Below are 26,720 nucleotides of genomic sequence, written 5' to 3' on the forward strand. Positions count from 1 at the left end.
CAAGTTCAAACAAGACTATCATTGTACACTTATTACACCTTTTTTTTTTTTTTTTTTTTACACAATTACGGGGACATATTGAATTGAGATTAATGTTTTAAATCTTACCTGTTTATAAATCCATTTTGTACAGCGTACAAAACAATCGCCCAAGAACGGAGACGCAAGACGGCAAGTTGTATTTGAAACGAGAGAGCGCGTGCGCGTCCGTTGCGATACATGGATGTGCGCTGTGTTATAATGCGTTGCTATTGACGACGGTCATTATAAGGAAGGAAATGCCACAGAATATAATCTTGCTTAAAAAAGTGCATAGAGCTGCCTGTTTTATTTGTTGTTTGTTGATTTTCAAATATTAAACTGTTTTTAGTGTGAGCATCAGTTCTTTTTGAACACTTTCATCTCGTTTTAACAAAACCGTGATAATATTGATAATCACGATAATTTTGGTCACTATAATCGTGATATGAAATTTTCATACCGTCCCATCCCTATGGGGTACTTTACGAGATACAAGTTTGGAGCCAATAGCGCCTGCACTAAGCCATTCGGTTGATATCTCGAAATAAGCTCTAACTTTAAAAATGTTCAACCAAGGGAAAAAAGACTTCTGGCGGGGTGTTTGGCTCGATGTCATGGTGCAAAGGACCCTAGGTTGATTTTACTCCGAACCATCCCTTTAAGTTTGATCTCCTAACGGTCCTTTTACCAAAAACTATGCAGAGGTTAAAACGACGTTGTGGCTAAGAGTGTTGTGTGGTTTAAAAAGCGTGCCACTTTGCGCTACTTTGCCTGTCACTGACTATTTAAAATGTATTGATAACGCAATAAATACACTTAACGTTTACATTTTCTCATTATTAAATAATGACTCTTGTATGATTACGGCATTATAATATGGTGATATTATATCAAATCACATCTACTCTAACAATTTTACACATGGAAGGAAACATGGAGAAAACGATTCACAGTTGGAAGTGTTGGAGAACTGATTAACTCAGCCAAAACTGAGCTCTCTCAACAAGTATCTGTTGATCTCATACTGAGATTTCACACAGATTTTCAAAAATGTATTGACATCGATGTTAATTCAGAAGTGAAGGAGCTTGACAAATTCTGAATATATTATACTGCTAGTACCACCCAGGATCCATTAGGAGGAAGAGATGTTTTAATTTTTCCTATTTATAACTGTCAAAGTAAACGTTCCAATTGTATTTTTTTTTCCTTGGTGACACTGCTCAAGGAAAATGCCTCTACAATCCTGAGAGAACATGAAGACACAAAGACACTGTCAATTTCTTCGAGAAAGTTACTAGTTAAAGTGGCTGTGAGTGACCACTTTAACTTGTAGAAGTTAAATCATGGATTGTGAGTATATAATTGTTTAACAGCTTTGCACTCATAAGTTATTAATAGCATCAAATAACACTATCTAGAGCAGTGATGTGCCACTGTCCTGCAGAGTTTAACTCTAACCCTGATAAAACTCACCGGGCTTTAGCCTTCTAGTAATCATATAGAGATTGATTAGCTAGTTCAGCTGTTTGATTAGGGTTGAGGTAAACTCTGCCCTCTGGTGGGCCTCGGAGCGCCATCTGGTGGGCCATGTAGGCAGTGGTAGACTACCCCCAAATTAATTTTTATTTATTTTTTAATTTACAAATCTTGTTATTTTCTAATTATCTAATTGTTCTTATGAATTTATATGATCAAAAACACTCAAGTCAATATGCATTATCTAAAAGCTAATTTAGGTTTAAATATCGCAACACCAATCACGTCAGATTGAACGTTTGTTCGATCAGATGCAGTAACATTACTATATGGATCGTTTTCTGAAAAGAAAAGCAGATGTGGGAGACAGACCATCAAAGCTGCAGAGACATTTGAACAAAACTGGGCTGTTGGGAAGCCAACATAATATTGTTTTAAACAGTCATGTTCATATCGCTAACTGTATTTGATATATTACACTTACAGTAGGCTATGTAAATTGGGGTGAATGAACTTTGTTGAACATTTCGTATCTATACCACGAATGTTATTTCTTATCCGGCAAAAATAGTTTTTGCGTGCATATGATATGCAGTTTTCGCGTGCATATGATACGCACTGTATGGCGTGTAATACGCATGCACTCCCCTAATCCTAACCAAGGGTTTTCAGTGCGTGCGTAGGACATTCTTGGCGTATAAATGGCACGAGAAATAACATTCGTGGTATAGAGATCGTGTTGCAGCGAATAGAGAGAATCCCCTCTTGTGTGTTTGACCTGTTGTTACATGTTAGCCTGTTATTGTTACAGGAATGGTTACTGAGTAAACCTGCAAAGTCTTTTTGATACAAGGACAGTTTTCATCTAAATAGCTGACTTGACCTAGTCTGCTACAGTGGCATAACAGATTAACAGCAGAGTATATCATTGTACTTTTAGAATTTTCTGTTATTCTGTGTTCATACTATCATATGTGGAAAGGTGTTCCTCGGAATGTTTTTAAACACTCATTGGTGGGCCATGAGTTGCAAAAGGTTGAGACCCCCCTGGTCTATAGTATCAATGTATTAATCAAAGTGGTAACTTTTTTTTGCGTGTCAATGTTTGTATTATAACAGTTTCTGCTTTCATCGCCCCTTTTTTTTAGCTATCTGTCACGGTTCATGGGTTCACTGACTCGCCCTCGCTATGTGTGTTCGTGTTTGTGTGTATGGGCGCGGATCATCAGCGCGGCTGATTAGCGCGGCTGATGAGCTGATCAAGCGCCAGCTGTTTCGAATGTAGAGTCCTATTTATTGTCTGTTTCCTCGTCCTGTCTTTGTCAGATCGTTGTTTGAGGCTCTCCAGGGATATTCTCACTGCTCACCATGCTGTCTCCTGTGTTCTCAGTCCTGGTTCCTGTGGAGTTTGTTTCCCGAGTTTCCTTGTGGATTTGCTGCTTTTCCAGTGACTACTTCTGCCCATTGCGTTAGGGATGGGGAAATGAAGCCTCATGAATCACTGAGGCTTTCCCCTGACTGTTCCAGGAAAAGATTCAAAGCTTCGAGAGTGTCGAGAACAGTGCCATCTGGTGCTTATTATTTTGTATTATTTTTGGCTGTTGCTCTAAATACAAACCCTACAAAAGTTCGAGCCTTCTGACACCCAAAGCGAAACGCGCACGTGATTGGACAGAAAGTGAGGCTTTGTTTGTCATCGATCACGTGACTCTAGTAAACCAATACACACCCCGATACGGGGCTTCACTAGAAATTGTGTTGCTTGTGTGATACGCGCATCGAAGCTTCAGTGTCATACGTAACATCACTACATTGCGTCCCTGCTTTACCGAGCTTGGATTCTACATCTGCCCACCTCGACTCTGACCAGCATCTCTCCTGTCTTTCCTCAATAAACTCATTACTGTTCACTCGCATTTGGATCCTTCTGACTTTTTCCTTTAGAGTTATGACACTATCCATCTGGTACAGAAAAGCTGGCTCTAGCAAAGGAGATTGTGTCACTATTCCCCTCATGAAGAATTAAAGTCCCATTTGGTGAAAATGAAGGACATGTAAGGATGTTTTTACATTATTCATTTATGAGTATGAAATTACTTGGCAGTGCGTATACAAACTGCAAAAGCATACTTAAGTCCAACTTTTTATTTTTCCATTTCTCATGTCAGGAGCATTTGTTTGATGGGCCATCACACAGTGGATTTATAGAAATGAGAATATGGAACATCAGACGGAAACTTCAACAGAGCCAGCGGATCTACAATTTGAAATTACATCTTTCTACAGAGCAATGTACTCTGCCGATTACTGATGAAACAGTGCCCAGTGAGTGATTGACCCTGATAAAGAGGATTCGACCCTCACCAGAGAACTCATCGTCAATAAAGACTGCAATTGACCAAACCTTCAGTTACCGAAGAAGATGGATAACGACGAAATCGCCAACTGTTTCTGAAATCTTCAAGGAACATCACCGATTGATGGACATGCCAGCCTTGGTAATACATGTTAAACTAAGCTACAGAGAACTTTACACAAAGGTTGTGTTTCATAATTTGTTAATATTAATATTTCTTTGTTTCTGTTTTATGCACTGCAGGTGGACATTGAATTTTCCAAGATGACAAATGGAAAAGACATGTTTATCAAAAAATGGGAGGGGACGATTTCCCTAATCTTAAGGAAATAGCATCTTTTGAGAAAAAAATGGACATCAGACACTTATTGGAGAAAGCTGACAATCAGCAGGATGGTACGATTTTCTTTATTTTTGTGGCATGTGAACACACATTTCTAAATGTGGTTCATGTTAAAATGACATTAATTCATGATTTAAAGGTAATCATTTCAAATAGAATTTTGTTTTTAATCTTTTGCATGTGACCTGCATCTTTACTCCAAGATGAGCTGTGTTACACTGTTAAAGCTACACTGTGTAATTTTTTTTAGTTGATTCTTATCAAAAAACACTTAGTTCTTTCAAAAATATATGTGCTCATTAATGTATATTTACTTCTTTCAAGTAATAAAGTATTCTCGTAAGTTTATAATCTGCCATTGAAAGTACATACGGGTGAGGGGTTCGAATGCCGGTCGCCATGTTGCCCCTCCATCTTGAAACTACATTAGCCAAAGAGGGACATACCTGTAAATTCAAGCTTCGCCTTTGGCGCTTTACACTCAATGACACAGAGACGAATGCGAGGGGGAGATTACTCGCGACTGCCGGCAGATTTGAAAGATTGCTGATGGAGGATCACGCCTATTCTCGAGGACATGTAGCAGAGTCGCCAAGGAAGCGAAAGAGAGAATTAAAATGTCAACGCGACAGGTAAATCAGCAAGACCAAAGTCAATATTGGAGTAACTTTTCGCAGATGGAAAGAGCTCATGAGGAGCAAAGATTTTAAAACGGACGCCGAAGTTGCCTGCTTTCTTCTCGGCAGGTAATCCAGCCTATTTGTGTAAATTCGAAGTTTTATAGTTGCTTGTCTAACCATAGCATGGTTGTGCATAACGCCAGAATGACCTCTAGTATAACTTGCGATACTTTTCCTCACGTCAATGGTGAAAAAGTATTGTTTACCTTGTAACATAAATCTGTGCTGCGACGGATCACAGGTGATCGTTTTAAAGGCTCAATTGGACTAAGTCAAACTGGAAGCCATGTTAATCTTGGAATAATACGGCCACCGTAGGAGTTAAAACGCCCTCGAAATTGAAAGGAACAGAAACTAATATTCACTGGGTAGTCATATACAATTTCACCGCTAGATGGGGGAAAATATCACACAGTGTAGCTTTAAGAATCCTCATTCATCTTCCACCCACGGCATCTGGGAGAAACGCCGCCGGCAGTAAATGCTGTGTCAAATCTGCTCTCTCATACTTGTTGGAACTGGTGCCGGTATGCATTGTGTTAGCTTTTTATAAAGTTGCAATGTCACATGCAACAACATTTTCTGATGCTTTTCATTGTTTCATTTCTAAAGGCTGGTACCATTGTGACGTCTTTGCTTAGAGAAGGCATGAACGGGTCTCTAAAGTCAGCTCAGCCGCAGCTGGTTTCTATCGGCTCTCCAGGACATGAAGCCCAGTATGTAATTGTGGCAAAGAATGATTCTTTTGCTCTTACTTGATGTTGAAAACCTCACTTGTGCTGTAGACAAACTTTTCAAATTCTACTGGCTGTGTAATAATCTTCAACATCCATGCCAACTGTCTTCAGTTTTCTCATTTTTTGAGTATGTATATGACCTGCCTTTGTCCCAGTCCACTTGCAAAGGATCAAAGGTTATGGAATTGATTGCCGAACTGCAGTCTCGTTCATCAGTTCATCAGAGCAGTTTAAATCTAACAGACTATACTGCTGCTTTTGCTGTCCGCATGTTTGCTCGTGCTAATGTAACTTATACTGATGTCCAAAAAAGTATAACCTGCACAAAGGAAATCATAGATCGTTCCTTAGGTCATTTACAAGAAAAGACTAATACTTTATTGAAGAGCTTGGCTATACCTCTTGACAGCACTGAAGTTCAAACACTTATGAAAGATTTTGACAGTACTAGGAATATGTTTAGTTACATAGATACACCATTTAAACTAACTAAATACTTTTCTGACAAATTTTCCTTTGAGAAGCCAACAGAAGTGTTTCTTGGTCATAGATTAGATTGTGTTAGGAAAAATGGGGAATAAAGCCAAGTGTTAGCGCCGGTCACTTGTCAGTAAATCTCAATAATTAACTAAATTAAATTTCTATTTAGCTGTGATAAAATGCACAAAAAAAAAAAGATAAACAGTCATGTAAATGCAGGTAAAATGCAAGATTATTGTGATGGTGCACAATATGCCGGACATCCTCTTTACCAAAACCATCCCAAAGCATTACAACTTAAATTATACTTAGATGATTTGGAAACAACAAATCCTCTTGGATCGAAAACAAAGATTCATAAAATGGAGGCAGTTTACTTCACTTTACGAAATGTGCCATCAGAGAACAACTCTGTACTTTTCAATATCCATTTATGTCTTCGGTTTAATTCTATTGATAAAGACATTTATGGTTTTGACAAAATTCTGGAACCACTGTTAACAGATATCAAAGAAATTGAGCAGAATGGTATAGAGGTTAAAATAGGTGATGAATGCCAATTTCTTTATGGGACTGTGTATCTGTTGACGGCAGACAATCTTGCCTGTCACTCCTTCTGTGGAAAGTTTCTCTGCAAACAGATTTCGTCAGTTTTGTTTAATTAACAAACCAACTTCGCAGTATATTTTTGATGAAGATAACACTGAGATGCGTACAAGGGAAAACTATGCATACCATGTACAGCTGAATGATGCAAGTGCAATTGGTGTCCAAGTTAACTCCTGCCTAAATAGTCTACAGTATTTCCATGTAACTGAAAATATTGGCGTGGACATCATGCATGATGTGTAGACCCATATGGAAAAGGTTTGCTAAAAACACCTGTGATTCTTATATGTTCCAACAGAATATTGTAAGGGACATATATGCTGCAAAAACCACATATATAAATTGCATAATATTAATGTATTTTTAATCATATTATGTCATATATGTCCTCCATACAACTAAAGCCATATAGATTTTCATGATGTAAAAACATAGGAAAATAATGCTAATTTAATATGAATGTCCAGCATGGACGTGTATAAAACACAGTGCAGTTTACCAGTCTGTATAAGGCTTTACTTCACTCATGCTTGTTCTTATCTTGTCCTAAGTCGAGCCCTATGCCTGTAGTCAATCATGGTTACTGTATATACTGTATAATCAGCCTACACAAGCACACATTTTAATTACAAAATTATTTATTAGAGTGTGTTCTACAAGATACAGTTGCATATTTCACATTATCGATAGTTTTCATTTTAAATCCTGCATCACCAGATTTCATTTTCATTTGTGACAATTTCTCTAAACTTTATCACTGTACTACTATGGTATACAACAGTTCTATTCTTAACCTACAAACATAAAACTTTCCTAAATGTCGAAGTGATTCGTATGCGCATCACCACCAGAGTTCATGTCACATATTCCAGCCAATTTTCAACATTTTAATCACTGTTCTAGAAACATATTTGACTCAACTTTGTTAATTTGCAATATGTTATGATTTGTTCACAAACAACAGGCCCAGACAGTTCACAACTAATGTAAATACACGGTCTTACAATGTCATTGCTTTATAACTGCTCTTTCAAATCCTGTAGGAAAATTAACAGTCTTAATAAAGATCAGTGATATTCTGACAGTAATCCTCGAACCGGCTTCTGCACTGTACAATTTAAAGGGATACTCCACTTTAAAATGAAAATTCTGTCATCATATACTCACCCTCATGTTTCAATCCTGTATGAATTTCGTTATTCTGCTGAACAGAAAGGAAGATATTTAGAAGAATGTGAGTAACCAGACAGTTTCTGGTCTCATTGACTTCCATATAAGGAAAAAAATATACTATGGAAGTCAATGAGACCAGAAACTGTCTGGTTACTCACATTCTTCTAAATATATTCCTTTCTGTTCATCAGAAGAAAGAAATTCATAAAGGATTGAAACAACATGAGGGTGAGTATATGATGACAGAATTTTCCTTTTAAAATGGAGTATCCCTTTAAAAAATTGCCAACTGCATATAAGGCTACGTTCACACTGCAGGGCTTAATGCTCAATTCCGATTTTTTGAAAAAATTCGATTTTTTTGCAAGGCCGTTCACATTTCCAAATAAATGCGACCTTTTGTGATCTCCTGTGTGAACGTGAAATGACCCAGAAGTGACCCGCATGCGCAGAAGAGTACTCAACGGTCAACGACGTCACTTGTTGTTTGCGGAAGTAACGTTAGCTAAACTTTAACTGTGATTCTCTCACACACAAACACACACACACGAGCGCGTGCAGCGACCGTTACACAAGAGCCAGACAGCAGCCGCTAATATCAGATTCAGCACAAATAAGTTAACATAACGTATATATAACTTAATGGCCGTGGGATTTTTAAAAAAAAAAATTAATTAACGGGCTCGTCGAGGTCGACCCGTTCGGCAGATTTACCTCAGCTCGACGAATATGCAGTCCGTTTTCAAACCGACGACTACTTCAACGCAGAATTATGACGTTTTTCGCGTATCAATGACGTGCGGGTCGGATACATGCGACCTGGCCGTTCAGACTGAAGTCGCATTTCAAAAGATCGGATATGTATCGGATTTGGGACCACATACCCAAGTGGCCTGGGTCGCATTTGAAAAGATCAGATCTGTGTCGTTCAGACTGTCATGAAAAGATCAGATACAGGTCGCATAGGGGCAAAAAAATCGGAATTGGGTCGTTTCAGCCTGCAGTGTGAACGTAGCCTAAGTGAATCAGATGTTGGTCATCAAAACATGAAATCTGTATGAAACACATAAACAAATGACACAAAATGTGTATAAATTCTATATGACTTTAATTTGACTAGCATATGATTCAATATAAGAACTTTAAATAATTTATATATGAATGTTATATGAGTTGTATATGTTTCTACTAATACCATTATACTTTATAAGACCGCTAGTGTGAACGTGTGAACTTCATTTATTTTGTTTGATTTATTTATTTTTTGACCATTTCGTTTTTCTGTGTGATTATGATTTTGAACCTATGTGGAAGAATAAATATCCCTTGTGAAATGACCTTTTGTCTGGGATTATTATTATAATTTGTTGTGTAACAGGTGGTTCACCACTTTCCCATTTATGATTGCATCTTTGTACAAGGGCGACAAATTGCTTGACAAACTGAAGACAGACTCTCATTTTGAGACCTCACTTACACCAGTTCAATTCATGTGTGACCAATAATATAAATTTCTTGGGGACATCATACAGGACATGATGCATTCTGCCTTTAAAAGCAGATGAAAGGGGAGAACCTTTATTTGGTGAAGTTATACACATAATCCCCCCAAAAATGAAAGTGAATGTGCACTTATGTTCCTGAGAGATTTGAAAGTAAAATATTTTGATGAGCACCTGTTTTCTTTTAATGTCATTAAAACCAAAGAATTTGATGTGACAAAGCTGCCTGGTGGGTCCGTGTACTTTTTGATCATTTCATTTCCTGTTTGGAACTCACAAAGCAAGTCAATTCATCATTAACCAAATATGTCTAACGCTAGTAACACTAACTTATTTAAAACAAAATTTTGTATATAGGAGTGATATATTGCCGATCACAAAATTACACAATATCTAATGGTCTAGTCCATTAAGTCACTTTTTGATCATTTCATTTCCTGTTTGGAATGGAATAACGAGAAATGAAAACCACCTCGTTTATTAATTTTTTTGTTTAGTTTAAAAAATGAAAAATGGATTTTCCCAAAAAAATTATTTTTCGTTTGTGGTTTACAAATCGGTTTATGGGTTCGATATTTCATTCGCACACGCTGAAACGTCCCTTTCATCTGATTGGTCAAACCGCTCCACCATCAGTACGAGCTTTTCTTTCTGTCAGGCAGAATAAGAGTCAGTACGAGTGACAAATGCACTTTAATAAAATAATGGTTAACTACGCACAATATTTGAAGCAGAAATATGTTGCTGGTCACGTAATTCGTGCTGCTGCGACTTGCAAGCGACCTCATTAAGGTGAGCCACAGTATATGACAGATTATTTTAGCATGATGTATTTGCCATTGATAAATACAGTGCAAATAGTTCCGTCTCTTTGGATAAAAGAGAGAAGAAGTGGAGAAGTGGAAATAAAAATCAATAATAGGCTGAACTGGACCATGATAAACGATTAAACGAGTGTTATATTAAACAATACCTACCTTTTGACTCACCTTGCAATAGTTTTGGAGTTATGAGTCTTTAGCTTTGTGTGTGTCACTTAGAAAAAACTGGCCTCAGGGCTTAAGGGGTTAACCTTGTTTGTAGCACTACTTAAGTTCCTTTGGCCCCTCAGTTCATTGTCGGTTGTTGTCTGTGCACTAGCAAACTGTTTCGTATGTTGGCTTGTTATCGAGTTCATAATAAATCTTATGTTCTTTTTTAATCATCTTTGTCTTCTGTGGATCAAAGCATTATAATCCTCTGTGTTCAGTCTTTTAAACTACTCCTCATTGTGTATGCAGTGTAAATACAGTAGTTACATCAACAAAGCTAGCAGTCCACGGCCACACACCCGTGATAATGGTACAGCCCACGGAGCAAATTACAAGACAAAAAAATAAATAAATTGAAAAATAGAAAATCGTTTAGATTTCATTTATGCAAATGATTGTTTCTAAAGTCATTATTTAGTGAAAGTAACATTGAACATGGTATCGACTGATGTAGGCTAACCTAAAAACAAGAAAAATTAACGTCTGGTTTCAATTTTTCATTTGTGTATGGTCTGAACTGTGAATTGTTTTCCTCCTCTGCGCTGGGGTCAACAGGGTGCCGGCTGGAGGATGGAGAGGACTCCGGAGGTTCTGGAAGGGCTGGAGTGGAGCCAAGAGACTTCTGATGGATGTAAGTGAACTGTGGAGGCTCTGGGGAATCTGGATTTGGGCCCTCTTTCGCTTCTCCCACAAAAAACAAGGACCCACTCAACCATAGAGCATAATCCATGTATTTTGCCAGGGTTCAGTTGGTTTCTCCCACTGGCATCAGTTGACAAATGACAATGAGGATAATGAGGGGTAAAACAAGGCACAAGTGGGAAAAATCAATCAACTAATTTTGGCAGCCTATGAAACAGGGATCAAACACAAGAAAAGAAACCAAATACAGACAAGACGTGACAGATGTCAGCGTTCATACTCTTCCATTAGACTGAGACTAATGCTTATTTGGGATAAAAATACAAACTCTGTACCTTTCAGTTTTTATTGGTGAAAATGCTCAATTCTATATTTCATATAATGTGATTATATTATAATATATACAACAATTATATGCTGATTGTACATGCAGATTATTATGTTTTGTTATGTATTATATTAATTCATTCTAATAGTTTTGATCCAGATGAGACGATCCGGGAACAGTCTGCTGCTGGTGGACTCTATAAACAGAAGAGGAGATAGCATATTTAGCATCAAACACCAATTTGCCTAAAAGCAGCAGTGTTGAATGTTTCAAACACCAAGATAAATCTTACGGCAAAAAAAGGTTGTCACGTGTTATTTTACATGATTCATTAATTATAATTTCTTAGCCAAAACAACTGTTTGATATATTTTTTGTTATGTTTTCTATTTTTCTTTTTTTCATGAATTGGTTTGTTTCACAAACCACAGTTTTACAGTTTCCTGAAGAGCCATTGAAAGATCATAATACATACATAAAAATGTTGATGTACATCTCAAAAAGCAGCTATTTTAACAGGGGTGTGTAGACTTTTTATATAAGCACTGAATGTTGTAGAAGATATCTTTTTAACTTAGTATTTAATATTTAAAAACTTTATTCTTCTCAAATATTTCATTATGGTCACAACTAGGGGTGTAGCAATTGTGATGTATTTGTCTCTTGTTTTGTGTGCAAACACATGGCCGGTTGTTTTGACTATGTGTTTGCATTGTCTTGTGTTTTGCCTCGTTTCCATGTTGTTAATGTTGTATTAGCGTCACCTGTGATTGTGATCATGTGTCCTTACACGTCCCTTGTTTCCTCGTTAGTATTGATGTTCATCAGTGTCACCTGTACCTTTGTAATAATGTTTCTATGTAAGCTCCCGGTGGTTGTTCCTCAGTGCTGGTTCGTCTTGTTAACATTCGGTTCTGTGAGTATTGTGGTCTGTCTGTGAATGTTCCAGTTCCGTTTTATTGTCAAGTCTAGTTATTGTTTGTTTGCCCCATCGTGGGTCTTTGTTTCTGGTTGTAAATAAACCGTGTTTGGTGAAAGTTACTGTCTGCGCTTGGGTTCTATTTAGTGTAACGTGACAGAACGAACCAGCCATTTTTTTAACCCAGCAGACAATAGGTTATGTCTTGTTTTGCCAGTAGCCAGTTGGGTGACCAGGAGGGATGGTGGCAGTCGACCATCGAGGACATGAGGAGGGGCAAGATTCCGTTTTCTCCCCAGGGAGAGAGATCCCTGGAGAGATATGCCCAGGGCCTAGAGGAGAAGAGAAATTTTACGCCGGAGGTCCTCCTAAACTCTTATTTCATCGCGGGGCTCAATGTACCTCCTCCGCTGGCTGAACGGCAGGGGCTGATCCGACGGCCGTTTCAAGAGGTGGTGGACCATGTGCGTCGACGGGAGCGGCAGGACCCCACGAGGACGTTGTCAGTTTCTGCATTGCCAGCGATCCCGGAGAGTCGCGTCCTAGCCACGACAACGCTTGGCAACCACGTTCTCGCCACTTCGACGTCTACGAAAGGTCCTTCAGCTTTTGCTACGGACATTGCTGGGATCTCGGTACCGATCCTAGGTCCGGCTATGGCTTCTGCACCGCGGTCAAAGAGGAGGAAGAGATCGTCAGGTTCACCATCTCAGTCCCTTCCTGGCTCCGTGCCGACTCTCCAGGTTGCTTCTGTCAGTCTGGTCCACGCTGAGGTAGATGGGAGAGTGACCAAGTCCAGGCCTGTCCCAGCTATGGAGTCAAGTCCTGACCACGCTGAGGTGGATGGGAGAGTGACCAAGACCAATTCTGTCCCAGCGAAGGAGTCTAGGACTGTCCACGCTGAGCCGTCTGTGGTACCTCCTGTCCCAGCTCCGTTGCGAGTGGCAACGCTCCCAGTTTTGGGTTCTGTATCGGCTCCTCTGCTTGTTGCAGCAACATCGGTTGTGTCCCCTGTGGTTTCCCCGATTACCCCTGATCCTGTTGTGCCCCGACCTGTCCCTTCCAAGACTGTACCTCATGTGTCTCCACCCAGAACTGCCCGGTTTTCGTGTCCTCAATCAGTACCCATGTCCAGTGAATCCAGGACTTTTGTTCCACCCACCCACTCTGGACCTCCACCTATCTACTCTGGACCTCCACCTACAAACTCTTTTGTTCCCCCCCCCCCCCCCCAAAAAAAAAACCTGTTATGTTTTCGTGTTTGCCACTGTTAATGGTTATGTTTTGTTGGTTTATGTCTAGTTTACAGTTGGTTATGTCCCATGTGGAGCGTCTGGTAGCCGCTCCGTAAGGAGGAGGTTATGTCATGTATTTGTCTCTTGTTTTGTGTGCAAACACATGGCCGGTTGTTTTGACTGTTTGCATTGTCTTGTGTTTTGCCTCGTTTCCATGTTGTTAATGTTGTATTAGCGTCACCTGTGATTGTGATCATGTGTCCTTACACGTCCCTTGTTTCCTCGTTAGTATTGATGTTCATCAGTGTCACCTGTACCTTTGTAATAATGTTTCTATGTAAGCTCCCGGTGGTTGTTCCTCAGTGCTGGTTCGTCTTGTTAACATTCGGTTCTGTGAGTATTGTGGTCTGTCTGTGAATGTTCCAGTTCCGTTTTATTGTCAAGTCTAGTTATTGTTTGTTTGCCCCATCGTGGGTCTTTGTTTCTGGTTGTAAATAAACCGTGTTTGGTGAAAGTTACTGTCTGCGCTTGGGTTCTATTTAGTGTAACGTGACAGCAATGTCACAACATTTCGCAATACAAAAATGCAACAATATGTATCGTGGATAGTGACAGTCTGTATCGTGTATAGTTCACCCAAAATGAAAATTACTGTGTTTGAAAAAAATCAAGTTTACAAAGTTTTAGTGTCAGCACTACATTAAACTACATTATTATATATAATGTTCAAAATGATGTATAATAATACAATAAGGGAATGTGTGTGTGTCCTGATAATGCCAAATGTCTTATGTTACCAGTAAAAAGTAGCCTACATATTTTTAAATATATCTGTAGTCAGTGACAGAGTCAAAGCATATTCATCTAAAATAATTCTGTATTTTCAGCTTCAGAATCATTATTTTTATTCTGGTGTCTCTATCGTCCTGTGCATAGGGTTACCAGCACAAGTCCAAGCCTATTCATTTACACCCCCAATGTAATACCAAATGTAGTATTTTAATCAACAGTAAATATTTTGATAATTGTTTATCATATGTCTTGGAGTATCACAATAATATTGTATCGTGAGATGTATCGAATCGTGACATGAGGGTATCGTTACACCCCTAATCACAACATAATGAAATGTCCTGTAGCCATGGAAACGTTCAAATACATTTTAAAAGTGTGACAACTAGCCCCAGTCTCCCTTGAATAGTGGTGCTGTGTAAGTGACGTACCATCTACTGACAAAAGAAGTTGAGCTTCTCCTCGCAGTCTCTGTGAGTCCAGACCCTTGTCTGCTTGTCCAGGGCTCCACAACGAAGGTTTCTGGCAGGACACTGGGGCGGTCCCATCTGAGACCAGGCCGTAAAGTCAAGATCTTCTCCATTGACCCAGAACCACTCTCCTGCTAGAAAGCGCAAACCAGTCCACACATATCCAGTTTCAGCCTGTGGGATTTGTCCTAAAGCAGAATTCATCCTGTTCATTGAGCTCAAACTCGCTAGATCATTATAATGTTTTCTGCAGTATTCCAGAGCTCCTTCCCAGCTCTCTTCCTGCCGCACCAGAACAATCCCTGATATGTTCATACAGAAGAAGGCATATTTCTCCGTGCATTCAGTGTCATGCAGTTTCTTATGACCTTTGTGTAAAAAAGCACATTCATCATCTTCAGGTTGTTCATTATTAGTATCCCAGCTAATTTGTGTTGCGTTTTCTCCTCCGGTCCACTTCCAGACTCCTGATATTTTGTGGAGACCAACCCAGGCATTAGAAGTTTGATCATCTGCATCTTCCAAAAATTGCTGTTCCTCGCTCTCACTGGTGAAGGTGGACAGGTCATGAAAGTAAGTTCTGCAGTGAAGTTGAGCAGAATCCCAGTTCTTTTTCTGATTCACAAAGACATGTTGTTTAATGAGCCCGGAGGAGAGTCCGTAGAGCTCCAGAATTAGGAGCACAGTGAGTGTCGTCTTCATCTTCATCCAGTGAAGAGGTTTCGTGATTTGTCAATGATCAGTTGAAGTAGAGGACAGAATTGTGCATGATGACACTGACTCTCTTTTACTTAAATTGACATACAGCCAACGATAAAAGAGTGTGAGGGTGTGACCAATCACATCACACGTTTACAGTCAGAACAAACAAATCAGCTGCATTTAACCAATCAAATAAACCTCATAATATTTCTAAGAAAGAAACTGTGGGCAGGTAAAAACAAATACATGTGATTAAATGAAACAAATGAAATTAAATTATTTTTGCTTTAATTTACTTAAAATATGTTAAACAATTACTTAACATATAATTGTATTGTGTCTGACCAATTTACTTAATCTAGTTGAGTTATAATAAGTGATTTTTGTAGTTTTAAAGTAGCATTTAATAAAACCATTACATGTCTAAATGTGAAACATGCTGTAGGCATATATAGTTTGAAACTAAAGTTTAACACACAACTACAAACAAACAAAAAATCACAGAAATATTTATTCATCACTAGATTAGACTAAGTAAACTTCAAACTCAACTGAACTAAAAAAAAATTACATCATATTTTGCAAAGCATCCTGAAATAACTCATGTCATATTCTGTCATGTGACTTCCTCTCAGGTTCTCAGAATTATAGACCTAATGCAAATTAAAACTAGGAAAACAAATCATGAAAACTATCTAAACAAGCATATAAGCATTTGCCTGTGAAAATAATTGGAACACAATGCAAACATTCAATGCAAACATTCACTGGTAAATCCACAGAGATGGTGATTTCTCAACCAAAGATTAATTACCTGCCTAATTATTTGACATGTACTTTTACATTTATTCCTTTAGCAAAACATTTAGCCAAAGCAACTTAAAAAATGAGAATAAGCAGAAGAAATGAATCAAAGAGAGACAAGTAGTGCTGAGAGAGAGAGAGAGAGAGAGAGAGAGCAAGTGTGTGTGTGTGTGTGTGTGTGTGTGTGTGCGTGCGTGTGTGTGTGTGTGTGTGTGTGTGTGTGTGTGTGTGTGTGTGTGTGTGTGTGTGTGTGTGTGTGTGTGTGTGTGTGTGTGTGTGTGTGTTTGTGTGTGTGTGTGTGTGTGTGTGTGTGTGTGTGTGTGTGTGTGTGTGTGTGTGTGTGTGTGTGTGTGTGTGTGTGTGTGTGGACAATCATTGATTCAAAGTTTAGTTTTGAAGCAAACTGTGAAGCTGTGTGTAAAAAGAGGTATCAACGTTTGTTCTTATTAAGGAAACTGCAAATTTCAAAATTGACAAAACACTGTTGATTCTGTTTTATCGTGCTTTTATCGAATCAACTTTGTCCTTTTCTTTGGTGTCATGCTACGGGAATTTCTCTTTAAAGAGCCGCAACTCTGTCAACCAGATTGTGAAATGGTCCCGTAGGTTGATAGGGGAGCCACCACTTAACCCTGCTTCACTGACTGTACACCAGCACTTGTGTTGTCTATTGTATTGTCTATGATATGTATGAGGAACAGCCTGAACTTGTTCATTGAAACCTAATTTACCTACGGGTATAAAATAAAGGGACCTGAACCTGATTAATGACTTGTGGATGTAAATCTCAAATTATACAAATTATTCAGGCAAAAGCGGAAATTAAGTAGCATGCATATTTGCAATACATTTCCATTTGGGCTCATTCTCAGAAAATACCATCATGTGTGTCCCAGTGACTAATGATATAATGACAGGAAAATGAACTTACATTATTTGAATAGTAATAACAACATATAATACTAGTATAAATCAGAAATGTTTCAACTACTCCATAAAAAGCATGAATATTGGTAATGAAGTTGTGCAAGCAAGTGTACCTGCAAGTATTTGTTAGACATTTAAAATGTTTCCAAAAGATTAGCAGTGAAATGTAACTGATGTAAAAGCTGTCTCAAAACCATATTTCACAGAGGACAGAATTAAGAATGCAAAATTAACTAAAAGGTGCTCTTTGAGACAATATAACTGACCTGTGGATAAATGAATGATGTGTCGGCTGAACTCTGTCCATAGATATTTGTGAATTGTAGATTTATTTGATGCAACTACAGATGGTGCTGGTGTAATGACTCTGTATTTGGATTTTAAGTGGAATTTTCAAATGTAAAGTTTGTTTTTGTTGTTCCTGATATACCTTTTCTAATATACCTCTTTATTAAATCTGCCAACACACACACACACACACACACACACACACACATACACATACACATACAATGAATAAGTGACTCGTATCTCTGTGACATACAGTTTTAACCAAAACAATAGGACCCTGCCTGTAGTTGGATGGGGATTAATGACAGTTGTGGTTTAAGATACAATAGATGCATATAAGAAATAGGCATCAGAAAGTAAAACTAGCTGATTATTGCCTGTGTAGCTGTGTAGTGGTAAAGTGATTCATACAGTGAGCACTTGAGTCAAATAAATAATCAGTTTCATATTCTGAACATGGGAAAATCAATAAATGCTGATGTCATTGTCAGTTCAGTCTTTGTCATTCATTTGGTAAACATTTTTATGTGGTAATCCAGGTGTTTATGGGGGAAGATTCTGTCGTGTGGAGCTGAACTGGGTACACAGTCTGTCGTTGGTAGATTCAGTAAAGGTAGGAGAAGAGGAGAGACCACTGCCTGCAACACACACAAAGAGAGAGAGAGAGAGAGAGAGAGAGAGAGGGAGAGAGAGAGAGAGAGAGAGAGGAGAGAGAGAGAGAGAGAGAGAGGGGAGGGGGGGGAGGGGGGAGGGGGGAGGGGGGAGGGGGGGGTATACATATACACACTTTATTGCCAAAAGTTTTGGGATGTCTGCCAAAATGCACATGAACTTTAATGACATCCCATTCTTAATCCGTAGGGTTTAATATGGACTTGGCCCACCCTCTGCAGCTATAACAGCTTCAACTCTTCTGTGCACTGGTGCGCAGTCATGTTGGAACAGGAACATCCCCAAACTGTTCCCACAAAGTTGGGAGAATGAAATTGTCCAAAATGTCTTGGTATGCGGAAGCATTAAGAGTTCCTTTCACTGGAACTAAGAGGCCAAGCCCAACCGCTGAAAAACAACCCTGCACCATAATCCCCCCTCCACCAAACAACCCCACACCATAACCCCCCCTCCACCAAACTTTACACTTGGCACAATGCAGTCAGGCAAATACCTTTCTCCTGGCAACCGGCAAACCCAGACTCGTCCATCGGATTGACGGATCCCACGCTTTACTCCACTGCATGCCACGCTTTACACCACTGCATGCCACACTTTACACCACTGCATGCCACGCTTTACTCCACTGCATCCCACGCTTTACTCCACTGCATGCCACGCTTTACTCCACTGCATGCCACACTTTACACCACTGCATCCCACGCATTTATTATCTCGTGCTTGCAAAATATTTTTTTTTACATAAAGAATAACATTTCTATTTATTTTCAACTGAATTATGCCCTGTTCCATATTCTATAATCCATAATCTAATTTGTTAAAAGAATTCACATAAGGTCCCAAGAATTTTTATTATTTTTTATTATTATTTTTAGAAAGACTTAAGATAATAGGTGGATTATTCATGTAAAGTGGGATGAAAGAAGTGCAGATGGCCAAGCCATAATGCCAGAATAAAGAGGTGTCAAAGGTTCGTCGATTGACTACAATAAAGCATGAATGGGCCAGTTCTCCTCACCAGACATTAGTCATAGACTGTAAATGGGTGATTACAGGGCAATAACATATATGATTAGCATCTTATCAGCCTTCTCTAAAAAACTCCCCTGAAATCATCTTAGAAAATGTTATAAAAATGTTATAAAATGTATATACAATTCAGAGTTTTAGAGATATCATCCTCAGATTTGAAATGAAGCATGACCACACAAGTGGCTACACTGTGGTTGTGGTTATAAGTTGTTATACTACATTCACATAATATGTTTATACATTTAATAAATATACTTTTAATATATATATTTTTTGTTTTTATGTTTGAGCTTTTATATCTCAATATTAATAAGAGTCTGATTAATTCTGAGTCTTGAACTGTAAACTGTCAAGAGTTGGCTTTCTAAATATATGTTGGTTATGTGTCTATTCAGTATGACTTTTTATTTTGGGTATGTCATGTATGCCCCACTTGCCAAAACTGGGTCTGTCTGGTAAGGGGTTAATGCCACAAACTTTAAGCTGACAAAGCAAGAACACTTTAAGGAGAAAATTATACCTGTTATATGAAAACAATGGCTTTGGCATCCCCCAACAACTTCACGGCCTTCACGTTGTGCAGCTCAAGAGTCGCCGCATTATATTTTATGGAAAATCAAATGTCCCAATTGCTCGTTTGTCTAAACCACCTTAGAGTTAGCAACAAAAAAAACTCCACTCTTTCAATGTCAGTGTTCCTAGCTTTGGAAGGAGCAGCCTATCTCTCTCGTCCCTTTATAAATTGTGGTCTTCATCCTAGGGGTGCGCCGATCCGATATTCGGTATCGGTATTAGTCCGATACTGGCCAAAATCACTGGATCGGATATTGCATGAATCGCGGGAGTATAACCCGATCCGATACGATCACGTCCCTTAGTCCTAAATTGTCATACAAATGCTTAACAACACCTGAGAGACATGCCGTAAAGAGAGATGAGCAACACGCGTCACGCAGCGTTGCCAGATTTTCACATACAAATCCCGTCCAATTGCTTCTTAAAAATAGCCAATCGCGTTTCGGGGTGGGAGAGACCGCGGACTTGGCAACACTGGCATCACGTGAACGGTAGCTAGAGGTGAGTGAGGTAAGCCCTCTCAGCAATTAAGTTATCATGTCAGCTGTGTGGAGTTATTTAAAATAAGACGCGATACGTTCATAATTAATAAACTACAGAACAGCGCGAGCAGGAAGCGGCGCGCCTCATGCGGGCACGGCTTATGCTCCGAGAACGGATTACTGCACTAGTGATATAAAACGCATCTTCCCCATGAACAACACAAAGTAAATACACTCGCACGTAACACACACACACACACACACACAGGTCTGTTAACTTAAGCAATACTTTTAATAAGGTAGTCTAATATTTTTCTGACTAACAAATTACTGACACAGTAAAGGGTAGATTTAAATAAATAAAAACGAAATTTAAATAAAGAAAAACGAAATTTAATTAAAGAAAAAAACGAATTTAAATAAAGAAAAACGAAATTAAGTTAAATTAAAAATGAGATTAATTTAGATTGATAATAAGGGGTAAAAAGCTTAATACATTTTGTTTCTATTGTTCTATTTTCCACAATGTCAAAGCAACGCAGCTTAACCCAAAATACAAGCTCGCAGGCATGCACTTCTGTCCTTACAAACTCCGCTGTTCTGCGCTCTAGCCAGAGAATACTACCGTTGCAGGAACACTTTAGTAGGCCAACTCAAGAAGCATCAAATAACGAGGTTGGGTTCCTTCAACTGTCCATCCTATTAAAAATGGCTAGGCCTTATAAGATAGTTGTAAAAAAGAGTTCTCGGAGCATATAAGCCCTGCCCGCGTGAGGCGCGCCGCTTCCCACTCGCGCTGTTCTGTAGTTTATTCAAAGTTTATTCATTCTGAACGTGTCTCGTCTCGTGTGTCTATCTATATTTCGTCAGATTTTATAGTGTTGAACATATTCAAGCGCGAATGAGAACCATTTCGAGGGGGATGCCAGGTGTAAAAAAAATAAATAAAAAAAAAAACGAATATTCGAATGTCAAATTCTCAAATCGAATACCAACCCACCGAACGAATATTCGAATAGTCGGGTACAGCCCTATGACTACATAAGAGTTTTGTGTTACATCCAGTTTTTGGCACTGGAATTATAATTTTTGTTTTATTTGCACAGTTGCACTTTAAATTTCATTAATTGAATGGTGCTGAATAATTAAAAATGCTGCTACAAGTTCTGTTTAAAAATTGTTTTAATAAAAATTAAGCAGCAGTATTGCACAACTGAGTCATGTTGTGGGCTACTTATATAGAACATTTATTGCACTGTTTGAGCATGATGCTTTTTAGATGGCTAGGTTAAGCAGTGCATCCTCCTGACAAATGTGTTATTAACAGCTTAATTAAGAAAAAAATATATGGTATTGTATCGGTATCGACAGATACTCAATTGTGTGTTATCGGTATCGGTATCGGACATGAAAAAGTGGTATCGAGCCACCCCTACTTCATCCTTTAATGCCACAAACTTTAAGCTGACAAAGCATGAATACTTTAAGGAGAAAGTGCTGTTATATCCCTAGGGTGGCTGTTCCCCAGCAAAAGCCCGACTAGCGGTGCCGGGAGAACGAGAGACTGTCAATTGCCATCCAATCACGTATCACTATTGGCATCTTTCCATTTATGTTCACAGCCAATCAATAAAGCCTAATCCCATAATCTCCGTTTCCCAGCATCCAATTACTATGATCCATTTCCCAAAAATTTTTTTATACGTATGCATCAATCACGTATCAGTATGTGTATCTTTACCTCACAGCTTACAGCCAATCAATAAAATCCATTTCCGAAATCTCCGTCTCCGTGCCTTTGTTGACAACCAATCACTATCCTTCATTCCCAAAAACTTTCCATCTACCTGACGGGGCATCGCCAGAGGTTAAGTGGTTTCCAGCAAACTTTACAGATTTACTTTGGATTTCACGTTACTACATCGAGGTAAGAAACCGACAATGTTGTTATATTTAGTTAAGTGACTAGCACTAGTTAGCTAACGTATTACGTATACTAACGTTACAGAGAAGAACGTCTTATTTATGTAGAGGTCAAGGGTAGTGGCCAGTTTCATTTTTTTTTATGAATATTTACAGTTTTACATGTTTATATCAATATTATTATTACTATTAGCACTTCTGCATTGTCCAGCCCTGCATCTAGGACACCATCTCCTGCTCGCAGTCCCAGGCTGTATATTCAGACCGTCTCCCCCCTGTCTCTTCCTCCTTCTTCTGGGTCTGAAGCCACCTCTGCTTCCTGTGCTCCAGGAGCTGCTTCTAGAGTTGTGAGAAACTCTTTAATTTAATCGTTTTCTTCACACTAATATTGTTGGATCACATAAATATGCTATATTTTGAACAAACATTCCTCTTAAGTGTCTTGTAATTATATCTACTGTGTGTGTTTGCCTTTTTTAATACATTAGGAAGTGTCAGCCGCTGCCTCCTCTGGGCCGTCCTCTGCTCCTCTCACCCCTGTGATCAGCTCCACCTGTCTTCCCTCTGCTGCTCCATCTGTGGCTGGATCCTCTGTTCAACCTGCCGAGGATAGGGTGACCACTCCAGGTTCAGAGTCTGGATGGCTTCCCGCAAAGTTGATGAAAACCATACCACCACAGGATCAAAAATGGATTTCAGCAGCTTTGTGGAAGCAACATCGGCTTCGTCCTGACCTGAAGCTGTGGTATGATCCACCAGAGCCAGCTCTGATCTATCACCAAGGCCCCGCTCCAGAGCGCTTCTTTACACACAGGCTTCTACTGTGGATGCCATACCACCTCTGGAAGGTCAGGCTGTCCTGTCCTGTGTGTGGGAGACAGCTCACAGGCTATGGGGCACACAAGAGAGCCCGTCAGGTTCTGGATGTGGACCAGTACTACCTGCTGATCACGGAGACTCTCTGGTGCAGTGGGTGCAAAACGGCCTTAATTTCCACCAGCAAGGCCATCTTGGACCAGCTGGACTTAGCCCACAGACTGGAATTTAGGCTGATCCTAACTCGAAAGTGAGTATACTGAGATTATTTAGCTTGTGTAACAAATGTTTGTCATTTAAAACACAATTGAGATGAGCTGGTTTTAATGTTTGGGTCTTTCTGTCTCTCTTTCCCTTTGTTTTATTCAGGTATGCCTGTGACATGCGGGTCATAAGGTTCCTGAGGGAGAGGGCCCTGGGCAACAGCCCCTCTCGCTTAGTGAGGCAGCTGCGGGAGAACCACAGCGAGGAGTGGCTGAAGCGTCTTTGCCGATACCTTGGTGCCTGCTCAGACTTCATCTCCCAGCCAAGCCTGCTCCCTGTGAGGTTTCAGGAGCCACCTGAGCCCGAAACTATCCCCTCCCACAGATGGATGCTGGCCGTTTATGGGCGAGATATCTTGTGCAGGATTGACCACATTAAAGCCAGCATAACGTCCACATATGGCTGCATCCTGAAGATGGACTCCACCAAAAAGGTAACTATTTTTACATTTCAATCAAAATAATTGAAAATACACCATTAGTAGTAGTACAGTAGTATGTAAGTAATGTTCCATATATAAATAATTTAGCATCACTCACTGTCTTTTCTGTGTGATTACAGATCACAAAGAAGCTGTCGGGGTTTGCAAAGGGGACAGCTTTGTGGCTAACATCTGTCAGCAATGAAGTGGGCCAGATCCTCATTAGTGTTCTGACAGCTCAGGAGGGTCCAGCCCTGGACCGAATGGCAGCTGGCCTCATCCGGAGGTACACTGATGCGGGTGTGGCTCCGCCTCAGCTCCTCTATGTGGACTGTGACTGCTGTCGGGAGGGCACTGGGCAGACCAAGCTCAAGCAGCGATTTGGTGGGTGGCCAGACTTGGTGGTGAAGCTGGACATCTACCACTTCATGCGGCGACTGGCAGCTGGGTGCACTAAAGATGCACATCCTCTTTACCCCATTTTCATGGCACGCATGTCTTGCTGCATTTTTGAATGGGACAGTGGGGATGTGTCTCTGCTGAGGCAGGCCAAGAGGGAGCAGCTGAAACATGAAGGTGTCCCTGGTATCACCGACACTATGGTGGACCAACGGATCACCAAGGAGGAATTGGCCCTGCACTGCCGAAGGCGGACAAGAGGAGAGCAGCAGACCATTCTGATGATCGAGCACCTCCTCAGTGAGCTGATGGGGATAAAGGGTTGAGACCTTCTTGGTGTCCCTCTCTTGGACCAGGAGAGGATGCAGCACATCTGGCAAGTCCAGAAGAGGCACGTAAAGTGCATTCAGGATGAACCAGGTGTGCTGCTCTACACACAGACTGGCACCACCACCAAAGATGGTATTGTGCTGCCAAAATACAGATGCGCAAGGGGCTCCACATCACTGGAGTCCTTTCATCTCCACCTGAACAGGTTCATTCCAGGTCAGTATAAATCATTATTCATCAGAAATATTAAGGGTGACACAATGAATGTCTTTCAAATAGCATAGCACAAAAAAAGTAATGTTGATCTTGTTGATCTTATCTAAAGGAACAAGCGCCAACAGCTTAAATTTCCAGCTGTACCTCCTGGAAGGCCTGAACAGGTGGAATCAGGACCGTAAAATGGCATCTCTGGCAGGCACACCTCCGTCCCTGTTAAGCTACTAAGCTACCTGGTGCACTGTGTCAACACCCACAGTGTTAAGGTACTTGGAAGACAGCTTGTACCATCTTTTCAGCCACCATCTGTCTATACTGGTGAGTTTTAGCTTTAAATTGCTTTTTATATTGCATAAAAAATTAATATTTATATTATTTTTCTGAAAACTGATTTCCCTCTACTGTGTTCTCCTGTCTGTCCCAGGTGAACTCATAGGTATAGATTACCTGTACAGTCAAACAGGGCAGGCCATGCAGGACGTGGATCAAGACTCTGAGGCGACAGAACAGATGTTGGAGGATGTGGGCACGGAGGAGGAGTTGGAGGATGAGGGATTCGGAGATGTCAGTTTGGACCTTAACCTGGATCCCACTATTGAGGTGCTGGACCTGTCCCCTGGCTCATCACCCACCACGACCAGCGTAGCCAGCACTCCTGCCTCTGTCCAGACTGGGTCTGCTAACACCGACACAGCAGCACCTAATCAACAACTGGTAACTATTCTTAATAATAACAGTACAAGTAGTATTATTTGTATAGCAATATTAACTTTATTTGTATAGCGCAATGAAAAGAAAAATAGAAACAAACTAAATACCATTAATACAATCTAAAGTAGGGGTGCAACGGATCAAAAAACTCACGGTTCGGATCGTTTCTCGGATCAGAGTCACGGATCGGATCATTTTTCGGATCAGCAAATTTTTTTTTATTTTTTTTATTAACACTTTTAAATTATTAAATTAAAATATATAAAATCATCTTAAAGTGCACAAGGCATAATATCTTCTTTTTAACATAATTAATGAAAAACAACTTAAAGTGCAACATAAAAAGGCATCTCCTTTCTTTAAACATGGACCAATGCTTTATGTGTTTCCACTGTCATATAGGGCTGTCAAAATTGCTCAAAAATGACGTTCGAATATTCCCTCTAAAAAGCACATATTCGAATTATTCGAACATCTGGTTGCGCATTTTGTCAATGACGCGCATTAGGCCTATGTCAATAACAGGACAAATGAATACAAAGAGACATAACTACTTGTATATGTAGTTCATTTAAGTTTAAACATATTTGACAACGTATTACCTTGCTCGCTCGCACTCGCAGGCACTCTTTCTCTCTCTCTCTCTCGCCGTCACCCATGCTGCGTTCACACCAAACGCGAATAGAGCGTCTGGCGCGAGTGATTTCAATGTGAAGTCAATGTAAAGACGCGTTTACGCACGTCTGGAGGTTTTGCGGCGCGAATGAGGCGTTACGCTCTCTGCGGTTCATAACGCTCGCCATGACCACGCTGTGTGTGGACTGAACATGCGCACAACTTTTTTTTCATAAATCAATCCGCGGATCACGTGAGTGCCGAACCGAAGATATTGATCCGAACGGATCACGGATCAATGATGATCCGTTGCACCACTAATCTAAAGAGTAAATAGATTAATAAAAAAGCAAAGTAAAAAAGATAGATTAAATTCCATAAACATGTTTTTTTCCCCCTTTTTTTCAGTCTTTCAACTGGATGACCAGGGTGCCCTCTGGTCCATCTGCCACGACCACCTACGCCGCCTCTGGTCCATCCTCTGCCACGACCACCTACGCCGCCTCTGGTCCATCCACCATGACCACCCACGCCGCCTCTGGTCCATCCTCTGCCACAACCACATACGCCGCCTCTGGTCCATCCACCATGACCACCTACGCCGCCTCTGGTCCATCTGCCATGACTGGTCCATCTGCCATGACCACCCACGCCGCCTCTGGTCCATCCGCCACAACCACCTACGCCTCCATCCTTCCTCTCCCGACCACTCTCACTGTCTCTGTCGCTGCAGCCACTGCTC

The 26,720-nt window shown here is 40.1% G+C and overlaps 1 protein-coding gene and 1 long non-coding RNA gene across 4 annotated transcripts in view; one reads left to right on the forward strand and one right to left on the reverse strand.

Moving 5' to 3' along the window:
* LOC309503475 (uncharacterized protein) overlaps nt 1-26,720 on the reverse strand; it is a gene marked incomplete at its 5' end in the record, with an annotated part of 333,921 nt that overhangs the window by 173,388 nt on the left and 133,813 nt on the right. Inside the window, one exon of one of the 3 annotated variants that reach the window (XM_082176316.1) lies at nt 10,845-11,577. The exons of 1 other annotated variant lie outside the window; for it this stretch is intronic. In XM_082176316.1, the coding sequence (XP_082032442.1) occupies nt 11,513-11,577 (65 nt within the window). In that variant the 3' untranslated portion in view covers nt 10,845-11,512. Of the gene's footprint in view, nt 1-10,844; nt 11,578-15,997; nt 18,160-26,720 lie in introns of those variants that run through there. One more of the 3 variants, XM_082176315.1, reaches the window with a different exon arrangement.
* Nucleotides 7,347-9,215, forward strand: LOC309503898. Its single transcript, XR_014207926.1, has 2 exons — nt 7,347-8,178; nt 8,900-9,215. It is a non-coding gene; the product is annotated as an uncharacterized lncRNA (long non-coding RNA).

Source organism: Leuciscus leuciscus, assembly GCF_965113295.1.
Source record: "Leuciscus leuciscus genome assembly, chromosome: 7".
Taxonomy (NCBI): Eukaryota; Metazoa; Chordata; class Actinopteri; order Cypriniformes; family Leuciscidae; genus Leuciscus; species Leuciscus leuciscus.